The sequence below is a fragment of the Monopterus albus genome, unplaced genomic scaffold (genome assembly GCF_001952655.1).
Source record: "Monopterus albus unplaced genomic scaffold, M_albus_1.0 scaffold63.1, whole genome shotgun sequence".
Lineage (NCBI taxonomy): Eukaryota > Metazoa > Chordata > Actinopteri > Synbranchiformes > Synbranchidae > Monopterus > Monopterus albus.
The window spans coordinates 2694875-2707940 of NW_018127943.1; the positions used below are offsets into that span (position 1 = coordinate 2694875).

At 40.9% G+C, this 13066-nt stretch overlaps 1 protein-coding gene and 1 long non-coding RNA gene across 3 annotated transcripts in view; one reads left to right on the forward strand and one right to left on the reverse strand.

Moving 5' to 3' along the window:
- The first annotated feature begins 5498 nt into the window (after window positions 1-5498).
- The window catches only part of LOC109962379 (uncharacterized), a 97998-nt gene continuing 90430 nt past the window's right edge, over window positions 5499-13066 (forward strand). The window contains exon 1 of the long non-coding RNA XR_002275244.1: window positions 5499-5565. This is a non-coding gene — a long non-coding RNA (uncharacterized LOC109962379). The remainder of the gene's footprint in view (window positions 5566-13066) is intronic.
- Window positions 7640-13066, reverse strand: part of tmem121ab (transmembrane protein 121Ab) — a 36872-nt gene continuing 31445 nt past the window's right edge. For both annotated transcript variants that reach the window (XM_020604056.1, XM_020604057.1), the window contains exon 2: window positions 7640-10537. In XM_020604056.1, the coding sequence (XP_020459712.1) occupies window positions 8731-9675 (945 nt within the window). In that variant the 5' untranslated portion in view covers window positions 9676-10537 and the 3' untranslated portion in view covers window positions 7640-8730. The remainder of the gene's footprint in view (window positions 10538-13066) is intronic.

Below are 13066 nucleotides of genomic sequence, written 5' to 3' on the forward strand. Positions count from 1 at the left end.
TGTGAACGTCGGCTTAGCTCCCATCCACTGTTTGTTATGCCACATTTAGAGACTAGGCCCATGCATCCTGGCCTTGACATGCGCAGCACCATAATCTTGCTTTGAAAAGTTGTTTATCTGTTCAACCGCAGCCCCCACAGTTACAGTGTGGGGACATTTTCTTTTCTTCTTTGTGCCTTGCCAGTGTTTTTGACACCACTCTGCTATTTGGGTAAATTGCTGTGCTGCGGTGATGGATGGTGAGCAAACTGGGTTGCTGCTGTTTGCTGCAGTCCCTCATAAGGGCATCCTGTTCTGCTGAATACAAGGTGTTGTGGGTCGCCTCTCAGTCCTTAACTATTGGTTTGGCTTCCTCTGTAGCATACTGATATCAACTGGCAAACTCTGAATCTGCATTCAGGAGTATTTCATATCTATCCATACAAATAGTTTTAGTTTTAAAATAGCATCTCTGAGATTTCTGCCTCCACTCCAATAGGATGGAGGGATATGGAATTTTGTTGTGGTGCTCACAGCAAAGAAATAATACATTTAAAAATGATTCCACAGCAACATTTTCCAGAAACAATGTCCCAGTTATTCTCTAATGCACAGAAATAGTTTTTGTTGCAAATACTTTTTGTTCAAAAAGTGTCTTGATAAAAAGTGCTGACAGGAATATGTTTGTTTTACCCACCTTTTTTGGCATTATATGATGTATTAGTTGGCGGTTTGAAAAAAAGGGTGTTTGTTAAAACAATGATTTTTGTCTTGTGCTCCCTAAAAATTATGCCGTTTCTGCTAACAACTCCATATGAACCTGCAAATTCAATGCTAAAACAGTCAAAAGTCGAAGAAATAAACAATTTTGTCAATCAGGGAAATACACACACACACACACATGCACAATTGGGGGGCGTAAGAAGGACCACATAACGCCAGTACTGGCATCTCTCCACTGGCTTCCGGTGCGTTACAGGGTTCGTTTTAAGATTCTTTTATTTGTTTATAAATCCTTAAATGGCCTGGCACCGTCTTATCTGGTGGAACTTTTGCGTCCATATAATCCGTCACGGTGCCTCAGATCAGCCTCTTCTGGAGGCACCGAGGGCCAGGCGGAAAACTAGGGGGCATATAGCCTTTGCTGTGGTAGGTCCAAAACTGTGGAATGCGTTGCTGCTTTATATTAGGCAGGCCCCCTCCCTGTCTACTTTTAAGTCTCATTTGAAGACATACTTGTATTCATTGGCGTTTGGCCAGGAATGAGACTCTGTCTGTAGTGTTAGCGTCTATATTATTGTTTATAGCTTTTTATGTGTTGTTTTTATATTTGAATGATATGTTAAGTGCTTTGGTCAGCTGTGCTGTGGTAAAGCGCTATATAAATAAAGTTGAGTTGAGTTGAGTTGAGAATTAAAAGGTAAGTTAACAATCAGTCTTCTCTGTTGAAAGTTTCAAGTCTGTTTCGCATACACCAAACACCACGCATCAATAATGCCGACTGCGGTCAGAGGCTTTCCTTCTTGCATCTGTTCCCAGTCTTGGGGTTCACCTGTAGGTTATATCATTGCAGCAAAGTGAGAAGTCACAACTCTGGGGTTCAGCAAAAACAAGATTTTCGACCTGTTCCAGTGTTACCACACCATTCAGTGGCTGTTTATTAGTTTTTGTCATTCCCATGATTATGTGGCAGAAGGGGCAAATTGAGTAGGTCATGCCAAAGTCAGATGACACTGGTGACGTTTGCAGAAGAATGAGGGCAGGGATGCCAAATCACAGGCCTTTGAAATATGGCAGACAGCTGTTTGTTTTCCCATTTCAAACCCACAGTCAAGAAGCAGAGTAAGAAGGGCCCTACTAACTCAAATTTATGGTCCCGTAAACAACTGGTAAACCCTCCTTTTGCATCTGTGTCTCACGTTTCTCCCTAGTCACAGCAGTAGCTGGCTGAGTGCATTTAAAGTCTCTAAGCTAACAGTCCACAATAGCACAATTCTTTTATGGTACATTGCTGTCATACTCCATTACCACTATGTGACCTTTCCCTGGTATTTAAGCAGCCTGCAAACTTTATAACTAGAGCAAATTAAAATAAACTGAATAATGATGAGGACAGTGACATTATCAGAGTTTTAACCTACAGTTGCTGGCTTTTTTTTTAGCAACTCAGATGATAATGAAGACACTTTAGCTCCGAAATCAAGCCATAAACACAAAGAACAATCAACTGTTTTCACATCTAACAGCAGGACCTTCTACTACAATGCATACTCAGCTTTCATTTACGCTTATCTGTTTGTGACAGCTCAAACAGTCTGCTCCCCTGTGAATTATGGCTCAGTGATTAATCCATTCTGCACAAGCTGTACAGTTCATGAAGGTAACACAATACCTGCTTATCTATGTATGTATGTATGAATATTAAGTTGTCAACCCCAGTGAAGTTAGTGTTGTGCAATGGAGGCTGATAGTTCTGATAAGACCAGCTGGAAAAATCTAATAATGGAGAGCCATGCACGGAGCCCTTTATTCAAGGTTAGAGTTGGGATGTGTAGTGTGCCATATCACTGTGTGCTGCTGTGGACCTTTGTTAGGCTATTCCACAGACATCCATCATCACAAAATCACATTAGTGCTGGAAAGAGTTCAAGGTTCACAATAAAAAATATAGATTGGCCCTCAGATCTAATCAAATCAAATTTTAAGACAGTAAAACTGACTCAGATGCACTGGGTTTTAAGTAGAACCCAGTGTAAATTCACTATATTGCTATACATATTTAAAATTTATTTGGGAATTATATTTTTGATACACTTGGTAAATGATTAAAACATTAGTAATTGTTATTTCAGCACCAAGAAAGAAATGTGCAACATTGTGCAAAAAGGTTTAGGTACTTATGATTCTTGTCCATCATCACTACCATCAGAGAGGTGTCTGATTGGTCCTAAATTCATTCTGCAGCATATGACAATGCCCCCTAACATACAGCCAGAATCACAACAAACTATCTTCATAGACTTGAAGAGTGAGCTTATGCTCTTATAGATGGGGTGGCCCCCACAGAGCTGTGTTCTCAACATCCTGGGGTCAGTCTGAGGTTACATGCAGAGACAGAAGACACCCTAACAGACAGCCTAAATCCACAGAACTGTGGCAAATTCTCCAAGCCTACCTGCCAAATACCTTGAAAAACAGTACACAAGTGTACCTACAGTAGGAGGCAAGAGTGTTTTGTTTTCTGCAGTGGTGGAAGAGGCACTCAGGTCCTTTACATAAGTAAAAGTAACAAAAATACTCCGTTACAAGTAAAAGTCCTGCATTCAAAATGTTATTTAAGTAAAAGTGCAATAGTATTAGCATCAAAATATACTTAAACTACTAAAAGTAAACTGGTAAAAGGCAATGCGGCTGACTTATAGTGGCAGCTTTTTTGTCAAAATGTAAACAAAAACAAACTAAACAACAGGGCTCAGGTCACTTATTTCATGGCAACATTATACTTTTAATGAGGGTTTTCCTGATTTTGTCTGGGAGCGAGCCGAGGGAGGTCCACAGTGGACGCCACTAACTGTTACTTTGTTTCACTAATTGTTAGACTTTTCGATAGGGCTGCAGCCTCCAGGGGATATACAGCAAACACACTGTGGTAAGAAGACAGAAGACATAGATTATTGGGTGCAGTGGATAGTACCGAGGAAAGGTCGAGTAGCCGGCAGAGTGATTTTGGAGTGCTTACAGAGACGGGTACTAACAAGTGTGAAGCGACTTAGTGAACATTCTCTTATGGTACAAATCAGCAAATACACTGGTGGTCAAGAGAAAGTCTGTAACATTGGAAAACTCCACCTTCATCTAATTGGTGCTGATTTAATTTTGCTGAGACTAAGTGCTTCAGGAAGTCATGAATACACAGTAAATTGCCAGCAGAGAGAGAAAAGGCCCTTATTTCATATGGAGCGAGGGCACAATTGTGCTCCTGATGCGCAGGCCTGGTGATTTATAGATTAATCCATGCATGCCTCGCTCAGAGGGTCTCGGAAAGGTGATCTAGCTGCAGAGGGAACCACAGGTAATTTATTCTATCTCCAGGTTTGCCATTTACATTTTCCCCCTGAACAACTCACACTGACAATATTTATTCAAGCAATAGTAGCATTATGCTTTACGCCTAATAATGATCCAGACCATACAGTAACATCTGGTCCTAAAGAGTACCAGTGACTTCCTCATACAAGAGGATATTTTTAATTAAATGTTGGACCTGTGGTGTCAATTCCATTTTGCTGAGTCTACTGCTTAGACATGATAAAAGATGTTTATTAATGTGAGATGCAGCTGCTAACCAGGCCATTATCTAGTAGGTGCCAAATTCTCAGATGTTTAGTTTGGCCCCGCCGGGTTAAAACATTGTAGCGTATCGTGTCAACATTTAGACTTATAGCCTATTTACATTTAACAAATAATTTTGCAGTGCATGGGGTGTGTAATTAAATTTTTTTAATCTACTTGTTTATGTTGCATAGGTCAAGCGTAGATTAACTGCTGTCCCCGCTAACAAGGATGCTCCAAATATAGAGAGCTGGATGTGACAATAAAATACGTGAGGTGACAAGAGATTGAGGGATTATTTACTGGGGGAGCACACGTTGTTCTGCGGGGTGACAGATGATTGACAGTAAACATTGTAATGCAGTGCTTGCATTACAATGAAAACAGTGAACTTAGGCAAAGTGGTGGTGGTGGGATGACATGTTAACAGAAATGGATTACACCCTGGTGCCCACCAGCGATATTGTTTGAGTCTGACCAAGTGTGGTTGTCTCTTTTAAAGGATAACTCTGGTTTAATGTATTGCAGCATGGTTTCTCTTATTTAGTTTTAGCCAAACTATTTACTGAAGTCTGGAAAATCCTGCAACATTTCTTCTCAAAAATGTACATTCTATTTTTATTTGTGCTGGTATCATGTGACTTTGAAATGTTTTGACTTTTGCTTTGGTGTGTGCTTTTATTTTGACATGTCAGGGTTGGAAGGGGAACATCCTTTGGAGGCTGGCCATTTACTGTATGTGTCTTTCTCTCACTGGATAAATGATTGTGATTCAGCCCTTTTCCAGAGTATCTGGGCTCTGCTTTTTAAACATTCTGTAAATTATTCCGATGATATCTTTATGCCAAAACCTCCTGGTGAAATGAAAAAGATTCTTCCAACAAGTCAGCTTGTTTTTTTTTAGCTCTGGATCTTTTGCTGCTGGATGACCTTGTTGACTAGTGAAGTATCAACATCACAGTTCTTCCACTTGAGCTCTCAAAGTAACAAGCCAGCAGCTGAGCCAAATTACCTAAACCACCTGGATGTTAAACCAAAAGTGAGTCCAGCCACTCGTTCAGCATCCAGCTAAACTGATAGTGTGGTGGATATTCACACTGGACAATTTGGCCCAGTTTCACAGCAGTTTGCAATGCACATACTCCTGAGATGTAAGAGATGAACTTTTTGTCAATTATACTCTACAGTGAAATTGATGTCCTCATAACTCCAGCTTCCTCTAACTGCTAAAATCCAATTGAACGTGTTGTGGAGGTGAGTATATTTGTGATCATAGTTAAATCAAACTGAGATTGTGCCATAAACTTGATAGGAAATCAGGGAAGTGTCTATCAGTATGACTTGTGCTTCCTATTGAAAATAACAGCGTTGCTTAGCACTGTGTTGCATTCACATTACTGGTGTGAGAGACCTGTAATGCTTTCACCATTTGCCTTAGTTTGCACTTCTGTGAGCTTATTTAAAACATGTCTGATTGTCTGACCACATGCTATTTTTGCTCTGACCTCTTTTTACCAATGTCACTGTGGTCCCATATCTCAGCAATAACCCTGGTGAGTACAATGTTAATATTACTGATAGGACCTGTGGCCAAAGATCCAGGTTTAATGACACACAATTATCCTGAATCACCAGAATTCAGGAATCATCCAGTTTCATTTTCACTCTTTTATCACATTCTGTAAGTTAGCTGAGTTTCCAGCCATGGGAATGCGTAAGCCAATGTAAGACCAAGTAAGATAAAACATATAACACCCCATATACCGTAAGCAACTGTGAACAGAGTCTTTACATTTATGAGCATGGTGAAGAATTCAGCAGTAGGAAATCCCTTGCAAATAATAGCAAAACTACACTATGTCAAACTGCACTTAATACTTTTTTATTTCATCTGTCAGTTATTAGACCTTATGGTGAAGTGAGAGTGTAAGACAGGAGCTGAACTGAAAACAAACAACCAGAATGAACAGGATGTGCCCAGAGAAATATGTCTGAGAAATATTTAATACTCCACCAGCAAGAACAATCGATTTCTTTCTACAGAAGCGATTTCAAGAGAAGAGACTGGCAGTTTGTACAGACACTGTGAACCCCAAACTGAACCCTGCTCACTCAGTTAAATGATTGCTTGTTTGATGAGCTTGAAGCAATAGTATACTGGGTGTGGGGAATTAAATCAACACCTCTGCAGCTGATGAACTGCTTTTTTGTGCATTCTGCATATTTAGCAAAAAGCTATCTACATGTAGTTAGTAAACATGCACACATACTGTAACTTGGGCCTTATAGGAATTTGCCAGCCAAGCAGACTTTTACCTGAATATAAATGAATATATTGAAGCTCATGGAATGGCTGTATCTGCTTTGCGTCGTCAAACGAACTATCATCTTCCCCTTACTTTAATGTCAACCCTGCAACCAAGGACAGCTTTAATTAATAGTAGCTCAAATGCCAGCAATGACTGATTATTTGTTTCGATCTTTGCAGTCAGGTCAGTCGGTGGTTCAAATAGTTAAGAGCTCTACAAAGCACTATTTTGAGAACCATGAATCAAATCTGCATGATCGTTTGAAAATGTCCCTAACTGTGCTTGGGTGTAGTAAAAGGGAAAATGTCACTCCTTTGCTAATCATCCCCTCTCTCTGACAGTCTGCAGCTGCAGTTCCTGTTAATGGAGTGGGGTCATTCAAGGTCTGAGAGTGTGTCTCTGTGAGCTGAGATTAGCAGATAGCAGTAAAGTGACTTTCCTTGTGTACCTCCCAACACAACACCTGGGTCACTTCATAAAATTCCCTATGGAAACATGAAGGCAAATCATCAGCTATGAAATGTGTCCTAGGTCAGCATGGAGAAGATTAGTGTTAACAGAACAAAAAGCAAATGGGTAAGTGATAATGAGAACTCAGAGGAAAGGAGAGAAACAAATTGACACTAGGTTCATGTTGTAAAGATAAATTCATTGCTTGCTTTCTGCAAATGTGGTCGCCTGAGGGGTAAATACAATTAATGCTGGAGTCCAGGGAGAGACTATTCAACCAAATATGTACTGCATGGGTTCTTCCATGTAACATGCAGCAGAGATGGCTTTGCATTTAGGAGACTATTCAACCAAATATGTACTGCACGGGTTCTTCCATGTAACATGCAGCAAAGATGGCTTTGCAGTTATTTTGCTGTTGCTTTGAAGTACCACAAGAACACTAAATACTTGTGAATATAGCTATAGAAATGTTTATTTTAATCATAATCTTCAGATTGGAAAAAGACACCACACTCTTATCAGTATCCCTTTTATTCATACTTTTATTAAACCAACTTTGGCCTCCAACAAGTGAAGAATATACGTACATAATAATAATAGTAATAATAATAAACCGAATAACATCAGGAAAAGTATTTTCTTTTTGAATGTTAATGTATTAATGCTTTTTTCTTTTGTTAATTCTTCAGTGAGGCGCTGTCTGGATCACTGCATTCTTTGATTGCAAGGCTTAAACTAGTTTTAGAGGAATGTACAGTACAGGATAGAGAAAGTATCTTTCCTCCATCATCATCTTGTTCTTTTCTGATATCACTATATATTTTTTATCATTTGCAATTCATCACACACATCAACCACTCGCATCTCTTCCACAATAATGTGAAATAACCTAAACCTCCTGTGGTGAACTCGTACGCTTTCAGGCATACAGACGTGTGCATGCACATAAGCGGATGCACACACACACACTCTTGAGTGCCTTCGGTGGATGTTATAGTGCTGAGCTCTGATACTTTAACCTGACCTTTGGTTGTTAAGCGTCACACTGACCAAGGCAACGGCTTCCACAGAGCTTCTTTTTCAGCAGAACCAAACATGGAAGGAAAAGCATTAGTTTGCCACCAACTTTGCTCTAGCACAGCGCAGACAGCCCCTCATGACTGACACCTGTCACTCTCTGCTCCTCCTCTCCATCAATGCTTCACGCTGAGTGCTATGTCCTTTTGTGCTGGAATCAAAAGGAAATGCCACAGATGCACTGTCGAAAAAGTGACCTTTAAAAATAAACACAAGATACTCACCGAGGGAGGACCAACTCTTCATTTTACACAGCATAATGTCACCAGGCTGCTTAGTTTGTAGATTGTCTCTTATAAATTTAGAATTTTTAAACAATTAAAAACACAATAACATGATAAAAACTTTGACCTTGACTTGATTTTAAAGTCTGCACACTCTGAGTCAGTTGTAGGTTTGCAGTATGTTCTGACAGGCAGGTGATGCTGAAAAGCTCTTTTATGGTTTCTCAGTCGTTCATGTGGGCTTGACAAGAGCAGACTATCATCCTGTCATGCAGCTGATTTCTCTATCTACCTCAATGCCTGGAGCTTTCATAAAAAGCAGTCAGTATCTAATGGCACTAGTCCAGCGCTGGCGGTCATGTGTCAATGACGTCCTGTGCAGGTGAAGGTTCGTGTGGCAAACTGGTGGCATTAGGCAGCTGCTGTGTGTGGCTAACAGAGTTCTGTTGGAGCTCCAGTGCCATGGCGTTCTGCGGGTGGGGGAACTCCTTCACCTGTCTGCGGTACTCCAGGAAGGTAGATGCCTTGGTGGCAATGGCCACTACATTCTTGCCAACAAAGATGGTAGAAACACGGCTATCCTGAAACAACACCATGTTTACACCACGTATAAGGATAGTGACCACATTTATGGTGACCAGGCTCAGTACCGGGTACAGCATCATCTTCTGGGGTGACATGTGCTCCCCCTGCATGCTGATTTCACTGAGTGATACACAGGGCAGGATGAGCAGCAAGATGTAGCAGTAGAAGAACATCAGGCCCTCGGCCCAGATGGGCAGGCCTGTCCGCTGTGGCTCCCACAGGTTAGCTTGGATGTCCAGCAGGTCCAGCAGATCCAGAGCCACCCAGAACAGACGGCTCCTCATGTCCTCTTTCTTTCGGAAAGTTCTTACATATTCCATACTATCCAGAGCCACTAGAACCAAGTATAAACCTGGTACACACACAGATAATAATAACGTCAAAGCCTTCCGTGCTACTGTCTCCAGACTCTTCCTGTCAGCTTTGCAATTTTGGAAGACAAAGTAGAGTTTGATCTCCAGGACAAAGATATAGAGAAACCAGAGGATCATGGCATACCCTCGTCGGGCTGTGCGTACCTCTGCACCCACCCACACTGCCACATATCGTAACACTATGAGGAAGCATACGTCCCCTACCAGCACTATAATGCACACACCAATCTTCCTAGGACCCTGGTTTTGCTCCACCAGGTAGGCGTCCATGAAGGCCATGCTTGTCATGATGACGATGGTGGTCAGGCACACGTGGCGTTTGTCTGGGGGTGGCAACACCATGGTGAGGGCACCTACTAGCTCTCACTCTCAGTCCACGGCTTTCAAAAGTAAAGATAGTCCTAAAGGTAAACACTTTTTTTTAATTCTCTCCAAACCTTTAATGCCGGAGAATAAAAGGTATTTAAGGTGCTCTGACAGCTCTGGTGTGCACAGGAGCAAAAGTCCAACTACAGTGTGTCTGATATTAAAATAATACTATAAGTCACTGTACTAATAGTCCATTGAGGAGGATCATTGTTGCAGCATAGAAGCAGAATTTCTGTGGAGTCAGTGGGGAGATCCTGGCTGCTGATTGCTCTCAGGCCCCAAGAAAACATAAACATCACCTCGTTACTTAGTGCACTTCCACTGATCCAGCTCTTCCCCTGAATAGCAGCTTCGCTAGGGGGTCTAGAGCTGGCGCCCCATGACAGATAGTAATCCACACACTATCAAATGGAGAATACTCTGAGAGTGGACTCGGTCTAATGGACATGTGATGAGACTGCAGGACCCAGTGCTGCAGTGTAGAATTGTTTGTGGAGGCGTTTGTTTTTATATGCGACAGTGTAGGAAGCAAGAGTGTGGCTTGCGGATTTATGCATGTATGCATGTGTGTGCTGCAATTCAGCATGTGCAAGAAATTCCTCTTTGGAGTCTCCTGTAGATGGTGGTGCAATGTGTGTGGCTTCTTGCAATCCTGCAAGAGAGAAGAGAGAAGTCTGCAGTGGCCAAAGGCCCCCAGCCGCCATAAATCACGGAGACAACAGGTCAACGGCCCATGAGGCCTTGCGTCCGATGTCGGCTTCCCCGGGGGGAGGCTCTTACACCAGGCTGAAGCTCCATCTTTCCCCCTCTCGCCACGTGCCAGCCTATCCACAGCCTAGAGGAGGGAGATATAAGAGGAGAAAAGGGGGGAGGATGGAGGAGAAGGAGAAAGAAACCTGTCAGCACTACTGGGCCATATAACACAGTTTTCATTGCTAATGGCCCTCCACATATGAGGAGCCAAGTAATGTGTCAGCTTTGGCTCAAATATAGCCTGTTTCAGTATTGATGGCACAGAAGCAATGTTACAGTAAGACTACTTCAGGATGCCATTACCTCTCTATTGTCTGTGTCACAAGGCGTCTGAATGCATGACTTAATATGCTCTGATAGTAATGTTATTATATTCAGCATATTTGGGGTCATAATACCCAGTAGTTTAATTCTGGAAGGTAAAGTAATAGAGGATTTATTAAAAATAACTGTAGAAACCCATTTTAAAGTCTCATATAGTAGCTAACTGCTTGGCACCTCTTTCGTTTTCTTTCTTTCGCATTACTTGGCACTACAATTTTTCCTTAAGAAAGAGTAAATGGGGAAAAGAAACAAAGGCAAAGAGATCATTTTCTGCAAATATTTAAAGTCACTTTGGAGTAGTTTCCAAATTGAAACGAGGAAATCGTGACTGCAGTATGCACTATAGGCGACACAAATGCAGATTTTTGCTGAAAGATTAAAAGGCCCTGTAGAAACTATCCATCTATCTTCTTGCATGCTTATTGTCTGAAAAGTACATTATCAATGCTTTATTTAGCATTCAGTTCAGTCTCCATTTATAGTGCTTAATTACAGTTTATTTGGCTGAATAATCTTGCAGTGTGTTTCTGCTTGGACCCGTTTGCTATTCTACCTGATGTGTGTATCGAGGAGTGCAACATGTTGGCCTCTCTCATCAAAGGTCTGGTTGAATGTCTACAGCACTTTCTAAATATTAATTGACCAGCAGTAGCCCCCTTTGTGCTCTGGCCTCGTCCATAAATAACACAGCATGTCCACTTATTAGCATGGTGATAAGCCAAGGCTGAGTAAAAGAAAGTGAAATGTGTTAATTGAGCAGAAACCTTTTCCTCGGTTTAAGTTTGGCGAGCTTTGGCAGAGACTAGAATTTATCTGTCGCTCCGTTCTGTGCATTTCTGTCACTGAATCCCTTCAGGCAAAACACGGGTAAATCACATTAGTGTTTCTGTCAGCTGAGGTAAATGAAGATATGACTGTCATTCAGAAAGCGCTGCCAGTGCTCCAATAAACTTAAACCTTGTGCTTTCACCAAACATAATTGTTTGGCACAAGCACAAATCATCATGATACTTCTGTTTATTGTAGACATCACAAAACAGGCAACCATGCTTAAAAAGTGTAAATAGAGGAATTGTAGTTAATGTCCTCACCCAGATAGAAACTAATAACATTCACTTAACTCTCTGCAGCTAAACTCTTGGTTTTTCATAGCTTGTTCCAGTATTTCTCAGCATTACCTCAGTATGATAGCTGTTGGACAAGATTCTACAGACACATTAGCAGCTCTGTGAGGCTGCACTTTGGCACTGGGCTAAGTTGTTCTTATTAATGGCTTTTAATTTGCTTACACTAAGAACCATTTGTTATAACCCATAAACTCTCCATATACTGTAGGGTGCCTCATTAGAAGGTTGTACCAAAATAGGAAAAGAAACATAAACGAAAACAAAATGTCATGATCTCATATTTGCCATAAACAACTAAAGGCCAAAGCTTAAATGTGTGCACCTGCCATTTACTGAACAGTTTTGCAAAACAATTGCAAACCTTTTTAGAAATATTGATCAGCTTCATTGTAAAAGCCAGCCCAGAAAGGCATTACAAATTATTCCACTACTGTTTACTTTTCTAAGTTAAAATCTTCTCTTTCACCCTCTTTTTGACTAATTAAGCTCTTGATATGTGAAATTTATCAATGTGATAAATAAACATGAGTTTGTTTTCATCTGCACTGTGTGAAATCACCAAAGCAAAATAGGCTTTTGAGCTTTTTGAATGAGATCCAAAGATTGTGGAGAGGTTATTTTTCATCTAAAAATACCACCCTTGAAGAACATCAGCGGTAAGGATACACAGGAAATATAAAAAAAAAGGAGCTTTGCAGGAATTTCAATTGATGCATTGTGCACTCTCATTGTGACATATCCTTGTGCTGAAGAAAAATACCGTTACATCAAATAACAAATCAAAGGTTGTCAATGGAAACCCTGCTTGTGAGGAGCATGCTACCAGCATAAGCCTCATTTGTAATCCAGGCATGGATTTGAATGCTTAAAACCTATTACGTAGAACAGTGCCAAAGTAAGAGATTAAATTCATAAGATGGTGATTAATTGACTGATTAGCAGAATGCTGTAATCATTAACATACTATGAGGAAGACTGCTCACACTCGTACAGTACGTCACATCATCTTTTAAATACCATTAATTTTCAATAAGAGACTTGGATTGTTCCCCTAATGAACGGATTAAAGCGGGCGTGATAAGTGATGAGAGTGCTAAACTGGAAGGTTTGAGGAGTTATGACTTCAGCTGAGAAACATGGATCACAGGATGTGATTGGCG